General features: G+C 34.6%; 1 protein-coding gene across 2 annotated transcripts in view; it reads left to right on the forward strand.

The window, feature by feature from the left end:
• LOC114028162 (putative RNA-binding protein Luc7-like 2) overlaps positions 1-19,969 on the forward strand; it is a 63,503-nt gene that overhangs the window by 11,012 nt on the left and 32,522 nt on the right. Inside the window, exons 1-3 of one of the 2 annotated variants that reach the window (XM_027842385.1) lie at positions 4,836-4,901; positions 6,709-6,803; positions 19,559-19,657. In XM_027842385.1, the coding sequence (XP_027698186.1) occupies positions 4,844-4,901; positions 6,709-6,803; positions 19,559-19,657 (252 nt within the window). In that variant the 5' untranslated portion in view covers positions 4,836-4,843. Of the gene's footprint in view, positions 1-4,835; positions 4,902-6,708; positions 6,804-19,558; positions 19,658-19,969 lie in introns of those variants that run through there. The other variant, XM_027842384.1, reaches the window with a different exon arrangement.

The raw sequence follows: 19,969 nt of genomic DNA on the forward strand, positions 1-19,969 counted from the left end.
CAGTTATAGCTAATATTAATAACAAATACTATTTATTAATGATAAATAATATTTAAAACTAATGTTATACTTTTGCAACTCACACAGCAGAAGCAGCACTTGGAAAAAATTCCACAATAGGCCCCTTTTGAAAGTGAATAGTCATTTCTTAATTACTAGTTAAGAATAAGCTATTATGAATAAGAACAAACTGGACATTCATGGCAGTGGAGTGATTTGGAATTGTGTGGGGTTAATTTTGAGTTGTAAATTTTGAGTAGGCAGGTAGAATAGTGACAGAGCTGACCTGGGTTCAAGTTCAGCCTTTGACACCAGCTGGCTAGGTGAATCTGAGAAAGCCAGTTAACCTTCTAATGCCCCAAGCAGCTCTCTAGAATATAAGTTGTGTAACAATTGTGCTTCTGTTGGAGACTTCCTGCCCAGTGAAATCACCAGTCTAAACTAAAGAAAAAAAAATTGATAGGGCTTTGAAGAAATCAGGGTGGGTGGGGAAAAGGCAGGGTATGTAAATAACAAATCATTTGAATTTTGTTTTAAGTAGGCCAGAGTTGGAGAAGGATTGAAGAATGGTTAGGAATGTGGAATATAGAAATCGAGTGAGGTTGGATGGTTAATGTAGTTGTTACACTTCTAATAAATCATTTCTAGTTAGTTGTAGTTCTGCCTAAAGACAAAAGACTGTACCACATGTCTTTCAAAGTCTTTTCCAGTCTAGTTATTCAATTAAAATTGTGGAAACTGATCAGAGACTTTAATGGGGACCTCTCAGGTCATAGCCAGTTGCCTGTTGAAAGGATGAATAGTGAGAGGGAAGTTCTCCACAATTGTGTTTTTTGTATGTGAAAGTGCTCACTTTTTCTCCCTTTCTAAGCCAAATTCCTGTCATTTTGAACAAGTGGAGTGAATTTAATGCTGACCCTCTCTCTCTTTTAAAGATGACTGCCCAGAAAGGACCTTGTCTATTCTATTCTCTGACTCCTAGTCAGGACTGTGCCAAAATCATTTCTAATAGTTTTATAATTTTTTTTTTTTACTTAAGATATTGTTTAGGTGATAGAAATTGTTTTGAAGCAGTTAAGCCTTTGACTCTAAATTGGCGTATGTGGAAATCAGAGAGGTAGTTGAGACAAACATTTAAGGTAAAAAAGAAGCAGAACTCATCTCCCTGTTTTTCCTCCACTGTCATCTCTAAGGAGCAGTTTGGGAACAAAAGGAAGAGAACAGTATTTTCCACTAAGTGGTGTGAGTGCAGTGGTGTACATTGTGTCCTGTTCTAGAGCTCTCTGCTCAGGTTTCTGTTATTATTACCACAGAGTCAGCTCAGTTTAACAACTGAAGGATAGAGAAAGGCAATGGGGTCAGACAGATCTAGGAAGTAAAGGGAGAAAGTATGTGTTCACCTCTCTGAATCTGTTTGCTAGATTAGCAGGTTAGACTAGTTGAACTATATGATTCTAATTTGCTCTCCATAGTCCTGTGTAGGCTATAGGCAAAAGTAAGAGCTCATGTTTCAGGACAGCAGAAGCTGGATTATCCTTTCTTGTTAATTTCTAGTTAGAAAAATTTCAGGTGATATGGCAGAGATATTTTTTAAAATGGTGCTCTCAGGGTAAGTGGTACAACAGATTGTCAGTAAATTTTACTGTGACCTAATTCCCTTACCTAAGGCAGGTCCAGGGAAGGGACAAGAAAGTTGATGGGTCCCCAGTCCCAGAAAAACTTATAATGTGGGTGTCCTTTACTGGAGGAACCTGAGTATTATGTAGAACTGTGCTGAATTTCCAGCCAGAGTACCCAGAGTTTGGATTCTGGTTATGTTATATACTTACCCATGTGACTATAAAAAGAATCACTTAATTTTTTTGCCTATAAAATGAGGAGAAAGTTGAATTGTATATCAAAGGTCTTCTCTTATAGCTTTTAATTTCTGAACCTATAAACCTAAAATCAGGATCTGGTTAGGATTTGACTTTCCTTCCCTTTGGAGTCTTACCTATTACAAGTGCTATTGTTACAAGAATACCAATGCAAGTTCTGTTGGATTGCTTGAAGAGTTGACAGGTATTGGAGCGGCATGCATGCTAAGCTTTGTGGTGTTTGCACAGTGCACAGTTTTTCCATGGCGACAGATGGGAGAGTTGTTTCTGGAGCATGGACCATAGGATTATTTTTCTGGAATAATTTGATTTATCCTTTGCCCTGAAATTTTCTAATAGCTTCACTTTAGGAAATCTACACACAATTAAACAGCTGGACAATTTTGGATCAAAACAGATGTTTGTTTATATTATATAAAATAGTATGTAGTTGTATATGGTATAAATATGTACCTTTTTTTTTTTTTAATTTTTAATTGGCCCTCCACTATCTGGCCACTGCTTTTCCCACCACGCTTCAGCATGAGCTCTCTGCTTCAGACTAATCTACTTATTCCCTCTATATATTCACATTCCTGCCTTCCTTTTCTTGTCTGTTTTAAGTCCTTTTTTTCAAAGCACCAGTCAAAATCCTGTCCCCTCCATGAAGCCTTTCCTGAACTGCCTGATCTTTGGTGTTCTCTCATTTCTCATAAATCCTGTAGTGACTATTGCCTGTACCATTCTTTTAGAATTTATTGTCTACGCTTCCTTGCATTCTAATTTATTTCTTTAGTTGTCTTACTTCCCCAGCTAGCCTGTAAATTTGTAAATGGAGTCTGTACCTTATACTTCTTTGTGTGCCCTAGAACCTAGCTCGTAGTTGACTTTTTAAATGACAATTTGGACACAACTTTAGCATTAAAAAGTTTATTATTACTTAGCTTATTTGATGTTACGGACTTTTGCCCAGAAAACTCAGTCTTTCTATTAATAGAAATGATATTCCCTATACTCCGAAGTTCCAAGTTAGGTTGCAATTGTTGTTTCCTGTTGGTTGCAATGGAACCAGGGTCAACAACAATTTATTTATTAAACATCCTCTGTGTAAGGCAGTGTGCTAAGCTCTGGGGATATAAAGAGAAATTAAAAAAAAAAATTCTACCCTCAAAGATTTTTTTTCTATTTAAAGAATTCATCATGCACCCAGATAAGCAAAAATATTTGAGGAGGGAAAGAGTGGAAAAGGTTTCCCATAGGAGGTGTGGTGTCTGAGCTGGGTCTTAAATGAAGCTAAGGATGCAGAGGGGGAGAAGAGAGTACATTCTTGGCTTAGGGTCAGTATCAGGGAATGAGGGTGCATGTTTAGGGAATGCCAAGTTTAGGGTACTACAGACCCCCGTGGTCTGTATATGCATAGCAGAAGTGAAAAGGGAGTAAAGTGGGAAGAGAAGGCATGTAATTAGGCATAAGCATAGAAGTGGTTTTAGGTAGAGTAGTTGTGCCAAAAGGAAAGCTTAATTATTTTTTTTTAAATAAATATATTTTTAATGCTGGTAAATTTGACTCTGTGGTATTTTATGTTCTTATAACAAGTCATATATGTTAGAGTTCAGGCTTAAAACTTCCCTCCAGAGGGGTAACAGTGAAGGCACAATTTTCAGATATTGCCTTGGGGGCACAAAACTGGGCTCTAAATGTAGTCTTTTTTTTCTTCTCTCTTTTTAGAAAATGAGGGGTATTTCATTTAGCTCTTTTGAAAAACATGGTTTGGGCCAGATAGCTTGACTGAAACTGAATCTACTACCAGTATTTTTAAATTTTTTTTAAAGCACCTTATTGGTTTCAGCAGAACTCTACTTTCAGTGCATAAACCCATAATAAATAAATTCTTAAATACTGCATTTTCCGGTAGCGTAGCTAAATTGTACTGTAATAAGTAAAATTTAAAACTTAATAAAAAAAACCTTAAAGTAATAGTAAGCTAATGTTTCTTATTTTAAAGCTTTCTCTATATCTCATACTGCTACAAGTTTTATTTTGTTGCTTTATGTAATTTTTGTATCTTTACAGAAGAGAGGTTAATATCTAAATTCAATGTGTTAGCTCCAGTTATTTTAGCAATTAGGATTTATGGGTGCCTATGTATATGTAATGCTAGACAAGACAAGAAGTTACCTTTAAAATACTTTTTGATATTTTGTCAGTAGATTTTTTTTTTTAATTCTCATTTGGATAGCTTTAATTTGTAATTGGAATTTTATAGATTTTCACGCCAAAGGTTATATTCAAGTAAATTAAACTTAATGTTGATGCTACTTAAATAAACATCAACATATTTAAGTGTTTTTCTTGTTAGTAAAACTAAGTAGAAATCTTGATTCATGAACCCCTGGCCTGTAAATACTCCTAAAACCTTAGGTTTAACAAAAAGCACTGAAAGAAACTTGCTCCTAAAATACTAAAACAGTCTTAAAGATAATCTGTCATGGAAGCATTGTTTTCTTCCTAAAGCAGCAATACCTCATCTTAACTTCAGTGTAGACTTGGAATACTAAAATTTGTTTCTTTGCTCAGCCGTAAAATGCCTGCATCACAGTAAAATGCCATGACAGAATGGCATTCCATTATGAATTTATTGTAGTGCCATTCCAACTTAAGCTTATAGGCTTTATATCACTGGAGGGTCTGGTAAAATAATTGTGCATATGATTTTTCATCCCAGTTTGCCTAAAGAGCAAGAATCTCTGGGCTCCAACCCGGGATTTCTGTCTTTGGTCAGCAGTATTCTCATCTGGGGCTTTAGGTGCTTAAATCAGGACATCTTTTTAAAAACTTGATTTTGTTCACTTTTGTTTTCATATACGACAATCTTTACAGTCAACATGTACTTCTAGATGCTGTGTTGAAAATGCTGGCAGTCTATTTATTCTATACAAACTGAACAATCTGGCCCCTTGTTTTATTTATAAAGGTTCAATGTATCTATGCCTGCCTACTTCAATCTGCAAGGGAGTATCAGAAAGGCCCCGCAATCGCCGAGCCGTGAGTTATCACTAACTTTTCAGATGTGTTAATGAATGTGGAACAAACCAGTTGTGTTTAAAAGGAGAAAAAAAAAGGACCCCCAAAATAACCATTATTGTAGTAGCAGGCGTGAACACTAAAGGGATTAATCCAAATTGTGGGTATTAAAAATAACATATTAAAACCAGAGACTAGCCTCTAGAAAACCTATTGTTGAACTGCTCTGAAGCCATTACTTTAGCCTGTGAATTACTGGTCTCGATATTGATGTAAACTGTTTGCACCAAAGTATTTTGTTAAAAGTTTGGTTAACCAAGTTAAAAACAATTTGAACAAAATCTAGCCCGTCTGAAATGACAAATGTTTAGTTGCCTTCAAATAAACAGTTGTTACCTTCAAACTTAGATTAAATGATGGGGGTCAAGGCAATGAATTAAAGAATCTTATTTTGTTATTTAGATGTGAAAATACAATAATTGGAATCATTGAATCATTTCATAGATGATTGTTATTAGAATGGTCCAGGTTTTATATGAAGTGGGTAGGTATTTATATTAATAATCATAAAATTTATCCACCTTCTTTAAAGTACTTTAAAAGCTTTAGGGGAATGGGAAGAATGGCAAACTACTGAGTTTGAATGGTTTGGCACCAACAAATCTTGCTTCAGTAATTCACCAGTAGGTTTTCACTTATCAGTGATACTACCTAGATTATTAAAATTTAAGGTTTAAATAATTTTCTCAGGGCTTATCACTCTGTATCTTCAGAGAAAATTGCCTTAGGAATGACTTCATTTCCAAAAATGGAATGCAGTACTGAAAATTCCATTATGTTTTTTTTTCTTTTTTCAAGGAGATAAGTTTCTTTAAATCAGTACATGTAACATCTGTACTTTATATTATTAAAACCAAAATTGCCCACCTGATTCTTAGATGGATTATTAAACTTACCATTGGAAATCCATATTTGGTAAGCAGGTGATGCTCCTGCTGCTGTAGGAAGTGCAGCTTGTCAACAAGAAGACAGAATGAATTTAAATGTTTCCAGCTTGGCATTGTAAAGCACAGGAGTACATAAACTCAGTGGTATGGGGCCTTTGGAGGCTTTTTAAATGATGTTGAATGTAGGTGATGTATCTTTGTTTGACTGGTGTGTAAGCACTTCTTCCAGGTTGGTACACTCTTAAACATGTTATTCTACCCTCTCTAACCCCCCGCCCCCCAGCAGCAAAAGGGAGACACTGCTACTGGAACAAAATAGTGGAAGACATGGCGGCTGGGGTTCAGTGGGGATTCGCAGTGTGTATGCAATGTTTGCAAGATTCTTTTTTATGTTTTGTAATTTAGTGTAAAAGATTTTAAAAATCAGTGTTTAGTATTGAGAAGACCTTTAACACTAGTAAACAAAAGTTATTCAAGTGGTTTTGTCACTCACTGTGTGACCTTGGGCAAGTCATTTAACCTTTCTGGGCCTCAGTTATCTCATCTGCAAAATGAGGAGGTTGGACTAATGATCTCTAAGGTCCCTTCCAACTCTAAATTCTGATTCTATGACGTGTACCCTATTTATTATAATGCATTGCTTTTCCAACTTTGACTTTTTGAATTACATATTCACTAATTTATATTGGAACTGCATGTTGTCCATTATAGCTTGCATACTTAATTTCTGGCACAGGTTATTATTTAAATCAGCTTATGAAGGGTTAGTTTTTACCTATTTATATGTGCACATACACATAAAAGGCTAGCAAAAGTAGGATTATCAGAAAATAAATGTTTTCTAGTTGTCTAACCTTGGTTGTTACTTTCCTATATTACAGGAGACACTACCCGCCAGCGAATCAAATTCAGCGATGACAGAGTGTGCAAGAGTCACCTTCTCAACTGCTGCCCTCATGATGTTCTCTCTGGAACTGTATGTATTTCTTAACTCTAATAGAGTTTGATTATTTAATGATAATAAAGATAAACCACTGTATGGAAATTGAACCTTCAGTTATGGTATTAGGTACAATGCTCTGTGTGTTTATAATCTCTTTATGATAATGGTGTTAGAGAAGAGCAGGATTAATACTTGTTATAGGCTGTCATTCTGTCACTTTTACTTTACATAGCTAAATTTCAGTGCATTTAACTATGATGTATGATATTTCTAAATTTCTAATAAGAACTCTATTGGAATAAATTTCTATTACATTCAGTTTTATAATTTCTAAATTTACAGTTATTTTCTGCTTTTATTGACCATTCGAAAAAATTTATTGGGAAAATAGCTAATTAAAATATATAGGCATTGCATTTTAATTCAGAAATGTATATGTAAGTTTAGAGTGGTTTCTTTGGCATTCTAATCTTATTAGAACTTTATAATAAAAATTATATGTTTAATTTAAGAACAACACACTTAAGTGGTTAAATCACATTGGCACAGTGGGGAAAAAAAGGTTAACCCACACCTAAGTGTATGCAGCTCCTATTTCTTTAATTGAAATTAATGTAGATTATGGGGCAGCTAGGTGGCTCAGTGGATAGAGCACCGGCACTAGAGTCAGGAGGACCTGAGTTTAAATCCGGCCTCAGACACTTGACACTTAATAGCTGTGTGATCCTGGGCAAGTCACTTAACCCCATTGCCTAGCCAAGGAAAAAAAAAAAGAAATTATTGTGGATAGTTCGCAATAGTTTACTTTTGCTTAGTACCTTGTAACATTGGTATGATTTTGGGTGATTCCAATTAATTGTCCAATTTAGTTCAATAAACATTTATTAAATGTCTACTATTTTAATTATTTTTGGTAGATCAAATGATGTTGAACACTTTAAAAGAGGTAGGGAACTCCTGACGTTTAGATGTTATGGCAGTTGTTGAGGTGACTACTCAGACTTACTGTCCCTTTCTTGACTATGTGAAAGGACTTCCCGTCAACCAGCTACATTTGATGGTGTAGGCTGTTGAACTCTGCACGACTTTTGGCTCACATAAATGTGAAATTTTTTAAGACAGTCATGAAGAAAATAAAGCCTCGGCTTTAAGCTGTCCCAGTGGTGAGCTCCCACTTTGGAAAGATTAAAGGAAAGGCATGAAAAATACATGGATATTGGATCTGTGCCCTATAGGACAGACCTCTAGTTTTCCTGTGACAGAGGACAAGCAATGATACTTTTTAAAAAGAAAGTTTATGTTTCTTATATAATTGTTTTAAAAATAATACTGTGCATTGTGAAGTCCTGTCAGTTTTTTAGTAAGATACATAATCTATTCACCTGAATTTTACATTTAGAACTTTAATAAATAAGTATTTTCTTCTACTTCAGAATCTTTAAAAAAGCCTTTTCTTCATTCACAGTTGTATTAACTTTAACAATTTAAGTTTTAATCAAAAAATGGCTAAATTATTTATCTTGTTTTTAATTCTCTATTTTGTAGAGATCCATGCCAAGTCTTACACTTAATGTTTTGTATAATTAAGAGTTGATTGGTTGTACTTAAGCATAGTAATGCCATAATACATACCTTACATTTCCGTGGTACTTTACAGTTTACAAAGCATTTTTACGTACATATTTTCATTTAATCCTCACCATTACCCTGCGGAATGATCAAGAGAGACATTATCCTCATTCTGTAATTTATAAAATTAAGACTCATAGAGGTTTACTTGATACCTTAGAGTTAGTGAGTGGTGGGTGTGAGAGAAAAATACGGGTCTCCTGACTCAAGCTCTAATTTACTTTCCATGTGAACATTCCATGATGGTTAGGGTTTATGAGATTTAAGTATTCGACACTTGTTTACTGCAAATTATAGAGTTTAAGGTGGAAGGGACTTGAGAGGTCATCTAGTCTAACACCCTCAGTTTTACAGATGAGGAAAATGAGACCCAGAGAGATTTAGGTGGTGAAAGAACCAAGAGTTCAGTGTTCACCTGGCAGTGGGAGAACACATATACAAATAATTGATTACTGTGAATTGGCACAGTGGTTTTAGACATCATTGTGGAAATATCTGATAAATGTTGCACAGATGTTCAGATCTGTTGATTAGTGAGGTTTAAAACTCAAACTCTAAGGTTACAAATGCATTTAATGACACAGTAAGAAGTAAAATCAAGTACTCTTGGTTTACTACTTCAGTATTAAAAAAATAATTACTGCAAGCTACATCTCAGTCAAAAATCCTGGGAATATTGTATATTGATTGCAAAAGAGGGGACAAAGATAACTCCAAAATTTCAAGCCTGGGAAAATTCAGTGATTGGAATGAAAATATCAAAGAGGACTGGTTTTGTGGAGAGAAATCACTGAATGCAATTTAAGATGGTGGCTACTAAACTTTTCACATAGAAAGATCCCTTTCTGAGGTTAATAAAAATCATGGGCTTTAAAAATTTGTACTATTAGTATCCATTCAGAAAAATACAAAAAGCCACTATATATGAATTAGACTGTTTTTAAATATTAAAAGAATATTAAAGCAGATTATGTGCAAAAAGGTTGATAGCTGACCTTACTTACGAAGTTCTCTTAGAGTTTCTTACCTACTTAGCATAGACCAAATGAGGAAAATGTTCAGGGCAGTGCCAAGGAAAAGTCTTGAGAATAATGCTATGATTTTAACCTAATATTTATTTAGCATTTTACAAATGGTTTTAACAAATTATAAATCCTCATGATAATCTGTAGATAGGCTAGGCAGGCATCATGATAGCTGTTAAGCAGTTAGGTGATTTGACTAATGACATGACTAAGAAATATTATCTTCAGAATCCTCATTCAGCACTTGTGTCAGGGATACTCCATACATAGTAACTGTGTTGTGGGTGCTATGCCAAACGCTTTCACTGATCAGGATCTGTGGAGTTTTTATCTTCTGTAACAAAAGGAGAGTGGTGTGAGCTGTTCATTTTGAATGTTGGGACAACTGAGCTGTAACTGAAGTTTTTACAGTTCTGTTGTCTTGCTCTCATGTAGCAGTTACTCTTTTAAAATGTTTTAAATTGATGCTCTTTTAAAAATATCACTATCACTTCTTAATTACTTCTTTCTCTCCTTGGCCCTGAACTGTTCCTTGTAGACAGCTATTTCTTGTAATAAATCAGTACAGTGAAGCAAAATAGAAACATTAGCTGTGTCTGAAAATAATGTCTGATTTATATATACCTGTAACCCGCGACCTCTTTGACAAGAGGCAGTCAGCATAAACAGCCACTCTTCTCAAAAATTTATTTATTTATTTTTATATCCATGTTGGCCATATTGCAATAAAAATCAAGAAACATACAGAAAGTTTAAAAAAAAAAACATAGTATGCTTCAATCTACACCCAGAGCTAATCAGATCTTTCTCTGTATGTGGACAGCATTTTTCATCATGAGTCCTTTGGAATTAATTGTCATGAATTGTTGTATTGAATCTGGGCAGCTAAGTCTTTCACATTTGATCATCATTATAGTATTACTATTAGTATGAACAGTACTCTCCTGCGTCTGCCCACTTCATTTTGTATCAGTTCATATAAGTCTTCCAGGTTTTTCTGAAACCATACTGCTTATCTTTTCTTATAGCATAATAGTATTCCATCACAATCACGTACTCCAACTTGTTCAGCCATTCCTCAATTAATGGGCATCCCCTCAATTTCCAATTCTTTGCTGCCAAAAAAAGAGCTGCATAGCATCTACTCTTGAGATCTGTCACATCTCTGTCTTTCTGTCCTTTTGTACTGCCAAACAATCCTAGTTAGTTCTACCCAGGATTGTGATGATTCCTCTAACTGGACTTCTTGCCTCCAGTATTTCCCCTCTCTAATCTATTCTTCAAAATAGTCTCATAGTACATATGTTATAGGATATTATTGCCCTGATCAGAAACCTTCAGTAACTTCTCCCTACATACAAACTCCTTTGCTTGTGATTTAAGGCCCTGCACAGTCTTACTCCAACTTAGATTTTCAGCTTTATTTCACTCTGTTCCCCTTCACGTATTCCAGGTTTTAGCCAAATTGACCTACTCTGTTTCCCAATATTATTTTGACTTCATGTATTCTTGAAGGCTGTTCTCTTTTGCCTGAAAATCTCTCCTGTGTCACTTGTTCCAGGTTCAGAATAGGTGCCACCTCTCTTTTCCTGAGTTCCTCTTTATTCCCAATTGAAAATTATTTCTCTTCCCTCTTATTTCTTATAATAGCACTTTGTGTAGAACTCTGTAGCCTGAGTAACCAGGAGGTGAGAGATATTTGGGTTTTTACTCTTTATGGTTGCAGGCAACCTTCAACACTGTGTTTCTTGGTCTTATGGGCCTTTGGCTTGACTTCTGTCTCACTACATATGGCTCAATCATCCCTAACAGAGCAAACCATCTAAATTCTCAAAACACTGAATAAAACAACAAAAAATACCCTGAATTTAAGGTGAGGAGTATAGTGAAGTCTGTGATACATCTCATTTTCTCTTGCAAAGTACTTCTTTTTTCACTTACTCATTCACATTAGAAAAGTTGAATTTCATCTCATCTCAAGCTCATATAGATTTCCAGTGTAAATTTTAGCATTATATTCCTTAACCTCTGTTTTAAGTAAATTACTTTCTTGTCCTGTGGGATTCAACATAGTAGAGTTTACCCTTCTATTCTTAAGACTTCACCTATATGCTGATGCTATATTTGACTTTGCCTTTTGTTTTTCTATTCAAATTGAGTATGACTCATGCCCAGAGAATTCACAGTACTTCATACTAATTATATATAATGCACAATTTAAAGTCCTGTTTTGCAGACGCTTTTCAGTTTTCTACCTTTCTTGCTCACTGGTAAAATGGTCATTTTCTCCCTCATCTCCAAACAACCAGGTTAGATCACATTCCCGTTTCAGATACAACCAAAGTACAAGCCTGTGTGGTCTCCCCTTTTTCTGCCAAGACTTTTTGGCTCATAACTTGCCTGAAGATACATGAGAATAACTTTTTCACATATGATTGAGGGGGCGGTGAGTGAGAGAGAGTGTGTGTGTGTGTGTGTGTGTGTGTGTGTGTGTGTGTGTGTGAGAGAGATGATAGTCAACCAAGTACCTTAAATTGAGCAGATTTGGTTATGATGTTAAGAAGAGTATGAGACTTGAGATTTTTAAGCACCTAAAATGTGTGTATTAGAACTGTCCATTTTAGTTACACACCCACTCGTACTAAGAGAATTTTAGAGACCATTTAGTTCAACCCTCTTTTTTGTTCTTGTTCTTGGTCTTGAGAAAGAATTGTGAGGTTTCTCACTTTGAGGAAAGAAAACAGTTGCATTAATGGTCCCTGAGTCATTACTAGAGTAAAGGTTTTTCTGCTTTGTGGAAGTCATTTGGAGGGTGTTGGCTTTCTAAAAGTTTCTTTTAACTAGGAACCAATTTAAATTTCCCAGGTAGTTTTCCTTTTAGCTTCATTGTTCTCTCTTCTAAAGCCTAGTCTGCTCCTTACCTTCTCTTATTCTCATCTGAATTTAGAAGATTTAGAAGTCTGCAAAGGACAAGGCGTAAGGGGGAAGGTCTAGGTCAGTGCTTACAGTTGTCATTAGAGTTCAGATCCATCCATTAATGGGCTTAATTAATTTTGGATACGTGTACATATTTTTGGGAAGCAAGATGAATTTTGTTACTTATAAATTTCATTTTGATTTCTGTTGACATGTATTGGCACTCATAGATGAAATACAACAGTAGGAAGACCTTTTTTTTTTTTTCTTTTTGGGTGAGGTGATTGGAGTTAAGTGACTTGTCCAGGATCACACAGCTAGTAAGTGTTAAGTGTCTGAGGTCAGATTTGAACTCAGGTTCTCCTCACTGCAGTGCCAGAGTTCTATGCACTGTGCCGCCTAGTTGCCCCTGGGAAGACTGTTCTGAAAAAAAAATAAAAGTGAGAATAGCCTTCTACCCTCAAATTAAAATCCATCAAAACAGATATGCAAAAGCAAAGTATTATGAAGAATTATATGTGCAGCAGTATTCTGGTTTATTATTAGAAGGCTGGGGGGCAGCTAGGTGGTGCAGTGGGTAGAGCACCGGCCCAGAGGTTAGGAGCACCTGAGTTCACATCTGACCTCAGACCAAACACTTGACACTTAGTCCTGTGTGTGATCCTGGGCAAGTCACTTTACGTCAGCTGCCTTAAAAAAAGAAAGAAGAAGAAGAAGAAGGCGGCTGTGTGCTTTACATTTCACAAGATATAGTACTAGTGTTGCTCATTTTATTTAATCTGTTTTGTGGTTGTCTTCATTTATATAATATTAATTCATATTTATTTTCTATATTTTGCATCATTTCATCTTTCCATATTTCATTGTTTTCAACACTAATATGTGTCATTTCTTATTGCAATAATATTCTATTACATTAACATGTTAAAGTTTAATCATTCCCCAGTTGTTTGACACAGTTTTTTTTCCAGTTTTTTGCTTTTATAGATGATGCTTCTAAGAACGTTTTTGTACAGATAGACCTTGTCAATAGCCTCCATAAATTTTAAACCTAATAGTAGTATCCTTAGATCAGAGATCTTAACATTTTCGTGACTTTTATTGCATAATTCCATATTGCCTTGCAAAGCTGTCAAACCAACTAGTCAGTTAATTGTGTATCTGTCTTCCCATAGTCAGGCCAACACTGATATTTTGTTATTTTTACCATCTAAGTATATGAATAACCTTGGGCAAGTCACTTAACTGCTCTGGGCTTCAGTTTCCTCACATGTAAAATGAGGGGTTTGGACTAGAAGTCCCTTTCAGTTTTAAATTTATGATTTAATGATTACCTCTCATCTGTTATTCCCTTTGAACAGGTTCATAGATCTAAAGCTAAAAGGGCCCCCTCAAGCCATCCACTCCAGCCCTTTCATTTTGTAAATTAGGAAACTGAGATCCAAACATGGATTAATGACTTGTCCAACATCACACAGGTGTAGCACATGTTAGATAGAGGATTTGTACCCAGGTCATCTGATTCAAGAGCCAGTGCACTTTCCATTATGTCATATTGCCTTATCACTCAACCTTCGTGTTATCTTACTTCCTTTTCATATTATTCTCTCAGTTCCTACTCCCACCATTCCAGCCCACGTCCTTGCTACTCCTTCCATTGTTATTGCGATAGACTCCTGATTGATTTGCCTGCCCTTGTGTCCCATTTCCCCCTCTGCCCTATTTATTCTGTATAATATTGCCATATTAAACTTATAGAATTACTACCATCATGTCATTTCTATGTTCAAAAAAGCTTTAATGTTCCTTTTAATCTATTCTTACATGCCTGTTTTTCAGGATCTTTCTGCCAAGCGAGTCCTCTTTCATTTAATCTTCATAAAATATTTACAGCATAAGAGGCTTTTGATTTAGTTAGGCTCCTCACCATCCTCACAACATGCCATGTTCATCCATCCCATTAGACCTTTACTCATGCTTTTCTTTCTATTTGAAATAGCCTTTTTCTGTTACCTCTACCTGTACAGATTCTTTGCATCCTTCAAGATTGGTTCAAGTCTCATCTCTTCTGTAAAGCCTTCTGAGACAACTCCAGCCTATACTCTTTCCTCTAATGATATTTATATAAACATTTAAAGATTATACCACTCATTTTTGCATTTCATTGTACATTGCCTTTTGTTATTATTTTACTGTTGATAACTTAGTATAGTTCTTTACTATTTTCAGAGTATTTTTGAAATCATTTTATCAAGTAAATGCAATGTTAGCTTATTTGAAAGAAGCATAATGTTCACGATTAGAGTATTGTATTGAAGGGTATTGTATCCAGTTCTAGGAACCATATTTTAGAAAGGTAAGCTGGACAGTGACTAGAGGAGGTCATCCAGGATGGTGAAGGGCCCCTAGACATTGCCTTATGAAAATCAGTTGTTGAATGAACCATGAATATTTAGCCTAGAGAAGACTGTGGGGGTAAGGTGGAGGTGTGGACAGAGAGGTGGGAAGTGTATTTGTCCTCACGTATTTTAAAAGTTTTATGTGGATGAGACATTAAATTTGTTTTGCTTGGTACTGGAGGACAAAACTTGGGAGGATGGATGTATTTAAGCTTCGTGAAAGGAAAAATGCCTTAACACAGCTATCTGGAAGTAGAATGGTCTAATTCAGGGTGTAGGTTCCCTCTTACTCAGAAGACTGGATGACCAACTTGTTGGTTCTTGTCAGGTAATGCTAGATGGCCTCTGTGGTCCCTTTCAACTTCAAGATTCTTTAATTATGTAACTCATCATGCTAAGCGAAAAACATTGGTATTTTCCCCTTTTTGTAGTTGAGAAAGCTGAAGCTCAGAGGTTAGATTACTTGCATGAAAAGAATGCTGAGTTTGGAATCAGGAAAGAACACACATCTGATACTAGGTATGTGACCAATCTCAGCCTCAGTTTCCTCATCTATAAAATGGGAATAATGATTCTATAGTACTTGTCTTTTAAACTGTGTGAGGATCAAATGAAATAATATACGTAAAGCATTTTGTAAACCAACTATAGAAATGTAAGTTACATAGCTAGTGATTGGTAGTGCTAGAATCAAAACTGAGGTCAGATCTTTTATTTGTATGTTACTTATGTCCTCAGTGAAATGGTGAATACCTGTAGTGCAGGGCTGTCTCTTGTACTTTATTATAGATCCTACCCTAGATAAAACCACTATACTATTCACAGTAGTTGGCACTTAATATGATTGCATATCAATCTATATTCCTATAAAATTTGTCAGTTCTTATATTGTGCTTTATTATCACTGTTTATGAGGGATGTATCATGCATTTCCTGTTAACTTCCTTTGCTTTATATTCTTCTCTTCTCAGCAGTTATTCCCTTATCCTCAGCAATGTGAAGAGGGATTAATATAGTGATTTAGCACTTGTCAACTGATTTACTGTAATTCCTGTTTTATCTCAACTTTCTTATCTAAACTTTATCTCTCCAGGGCCTAGCACAGTTCTCTACACACTGTAAGTGGTTAATAAATGTATGTTGTATTTTTTTTTGTAGTAATCTTATTTGCTTATTGTGACTCATTATTTGCATAGTATATGGATTATCTGTGGTCTGGGATAATCATTGCTTGTATTTACTTGCTCTTAGCCTAAATTCATTAACTCAAGAAGCATTTGTTGTACACCTACTTTGTGCAGAAAACTCTACTAGGTGCTGTGCAGGAGGCGCAAACAAAAGAAATAAATGAAATCTTTTCCTGAAGGAGCTTAGAGTCCATTTGGGGGTGCTACATTCATACATTAAAATGACAAAAACAACTGGAAGCAGTACCTTCGAGTGTAAAGTAGTAAAGGAGTGATAAAAATCAAATGAGATAAGTGAGCAAAGTCTGGTTTGGAAGGTAGTAAAAGATATGAAGGGAAGAAGAAATTTAGAGTTGACTTAAATACTTACAAAGAATAAGGGTTAAAAAAAGTTTTTAGGCAAGGAAAAAAACTTGTGGAAGGAATTAAATATACAGTAAACTGCTTCTTACATTTTGAATTTGATTTCTTTTGCTGCCATCTAAAAGGAAAAGTAACTTTTGTTAAAATTGCTCACAACTTATTTGTAATTGTGATATTCTAATTTTATACCATAAATATATTTATATAAGAGCCTAGCCTACTCAGCAGTTACATACAGCTTTTCAAATAATTTTCAATTTTATTTTTACATTGAAATTCACTGTATAAAAAATACTTATACCAAAGATGGCAAAAACAAGTGGTATAGCATAGGTTTTACTGTTTTTAATTGAATATTGTATTATAAGGTTAATTTTAAACATCTATATAACCAGACATGTTGGCAACTATTTACATTTCATATTTATTTCAACATATTAAATGTTGAAAACAATTTATTAATTATTCCCTATGTATCCCCTTCCATTTTTTCTAGTTTATGCATTCACTTCTATCCTTGTGTATACATTTTTCCTTTAATATAGTTGTTGGTGATGTTCTTCTGGTTCTTCATGTTATTTTATGCATATCCGTATTTGTATTCCTCTTATTTATCTCACTGCTTTATAGTATTTAGTTACACTGATAAACCACAATGTGTATGGCGCTTCTCCAGTTGTTGAACTTTTAGGTTCCAGTTTTTCCTGATTAGTAGTAATACTGCTGTTAATATCTTTGAACAGATTCCCCCCCACACACCTTTTTTTAATGATGGTTAATAATGGATTTATTGAAGTACAAGGGGTGTGATTATTTTTGTAACTCTGCCAAGTTGTCCTCCAAAAAGATAGCACCAATTTGCAATTCCACCAGCTTTGTGTTAGGGTACCTGTTTCTTCTGAATCCTGCCGGTCTTGAGTTTCATCACTCTTAATTATTTTTTGCAGTTTGATTGCAAAATATTACTTCAAAGTTATCTTGAACCCTTTTGAGAGATTAGTTATAATTTGTTTATCCTTTTGTAAATTGTTTACATTTTAAAATATCCATTAGGGACGTGTTGCTGTCTTTGAATATTTGTACTAGTTTCACACATAAAATATATTTGCTTTTGACCTTGATGAGCCATGCTAACTTTTACTGATTACTAGTTCCCCTTTCCACAAACAATATTTTAATGGGATCAAAGTCTGCAGCCTATAAATGTAAAGTATACATCTTCTTACATCTTGGGATATTACATGCCTGTGTCCTTTTCATCCTCTAGTTTGGTATTATAGAAAGAGTATGAGATTTGGACCCAGAGGACATGGGTTTAAATCCTGACTCTTCTACATATTAGCTTTGAGCTTGGGCAAATCCCTTACCTCTCTGGGCCTCAATTTCCTTATCTGTAAAATGTGGGGGAGTTGAATTATATTATTTAAAGGATCAGTTCCAGTTCATAAGATTTCCTCAGTGCGTTTTTTTTTTTTCTTCAATACCCTGGGTTATAATTCATCTAGTCTTAGTGATTTGAATTCATTGGGCAGCTAGATGTGTAGTTAACATACCCTTAACTTATTTCAAGTTTCACTTTTCTTTAACCAGTTTTCTGGTTGTTTTTTGTTTCCCCACCAGAGATCTCATGCTTCTTGATAAAAATAAAACAGAAGCAAAGTAAGAGTAGAGTTGTTTCCTCTGCTCTTTTCTTTGTTATTCCACCTATGTGTGCCCAGCATAGCCAGATACTAATGTCCTGTTCATCTCATGAACATTGATTGACAACTTTAGTTTTTCTTCAACTTCAGCATTCCTAATACAGTTCTTAAAAGATGGTGCCACCCTTTTGTACCTTTCATCCTAAGTCACCTGGCTTTGGTTTCATCTTCATTTGTTGTGTTTGCTGCAAGTGTTCTCTAATCTGCTTTTTTTGTTGTTCTTTTATAAAATTTTTAAATTATGTAAGCAAATTAATAAAATAATAGATTTAGAGCTGTGAGGGACTTTAGAAGTTTCCTAGTCCAGCCTCCTTATTTTACAGATAAGATGACTGAAGCTTAAGGATATTAAGTGACTTGGCCAAAGTTACACAGGGACTAAGTGGAAGAAAAAGCATTTGAATCCAGGTCCTGTGACTGCACATTCTTTCCACTATAGTAATTTCTTCTGTTTGTTTAATAAATGATTTTATCTTCCCGTTATAATTAAGAGAAGTGTTTATTCTAGTTTCCTCTTAAGGTTTTTTTTTTGGGGGGGGAGCACCTGTTTAAAAGTATAGGTGACCCTTAAAGGAAATACAATCCTGAAATCTTTCTGTAGTACTGTTAATTTCCTTCTGTGTCGGCTTTTCATAAAAGTGTCCAGAAGCTAAGAGAGGCACTTACTCTAGGAATTTAGTTCTTTTGTCAGATTAATCAAATGATAAATTCCTACATATGCATAGATTAGTACTATTGATCACATAGAAACTAACATAACCTGAGAGTTGTTTTCGTAAATACAGAGAAACTCCTTGAAAAGCAATTCTTTTAAAATGTTATAGAGTTTATACTTTAAAATTGCTTATTGGAATCAGGGAAAAGAAAGGAAGAAAGGAAAGTGATTATTGAAGTAGAAAGAAGGCATTCAATTAGCAGTCAATATTTATTGAGTATCCACTATGTATAGAACAGTTTGAGTTAGGGTTAGGAAATAGACTATCCTATAGAAGCTACTGTCCTCTGAAAATGTGTACACAGGCTCCTCGTTTTTGCTGCCACCAGAAGTTTTTAAGTTCAGTCACCCCATGGTTGCCTGTTTCTTTTCACCATTTATTTCTATTACATATTTCCTGTTAAAATTTTTTTTAAATTTGCGCATTTGATATCTAAGCAGGAAATCATTACTATGCAACCAAAATTTCTATCAGTTTCATTTATTATTAGTTCAGTTACCTTCCGATATATTGTTATTAGTAAATACACATGCTTATAAATATTATTGGAAATAGCTTAGCATGATATATTGAAACAGGTTCTTAGGCTTTCCAAATTGGCATAATGTGATAACATTTGTTGTAATTTTGCTTTTCTTAAAGTAGTAGAATTTCACCTTTGGGAGGGATTTCAAAAATTAATCTTTAGGTTTTCATATTACAGGGTCAGTTTTAAGAAGGCTCTGAGGGTATTAGAGTATGAGAAAATACTGTTGAATGGATACATTTATGTAGGAATTGGGCTTGATAGGAATTAAAATATATTTTATTTTGTAATGTTTACCATTAATTATTCAATAATTTTTTTTTTCAGAGGATGGATCTTGGAGAATGTCTGAAGGTCCATGACCTGGCTTTAAGAGCAGATTATGAAATCGCATCCAAAGAACAAGACTTTTTCTTTGAACTTGATGTATGTAATTTAGTTTTTTATATTGACTTCTTTAGAGTAAATTAAAATAATAATTAAAACATATTGACTCTTTTCTTTTGGAATGGATTTATATATTTTAAAAAGCATTTAGGCCAATGTTTTATCTAAATAGAAAATAACTAGTACCAAGTTATGTAGACTTTACTTTTGTAATTTGTTAGATTAAATAAAGCAAGTGTTAACTTTTTTCTTTCATGGACCCCTTTGACAGTCTGGTGAAGTGTATGGACCTCTTCTCAAAATCTTTTTTAAATTCATAAAATTAATTATAGAATTTCACAGGAAATTAAT

The sequence above is a fragment of the Vombatus ursinus genome, unplaced genomic scaffold, assembly GCF_900497805.2.
Source record: "Vombatus ursinus unplaced genomic scaffold, bare-nosed wombat genome assembly UNPS02014870.1, whole genome shotgun sequence".
Classification (NCBI taxonomy): domain Eukaryota; kingdom Metazoa; phylum Chordata; class Mammalia; order Diprotodontia; family Vombatidae; genus Vombatus; species Vombatus ursinus.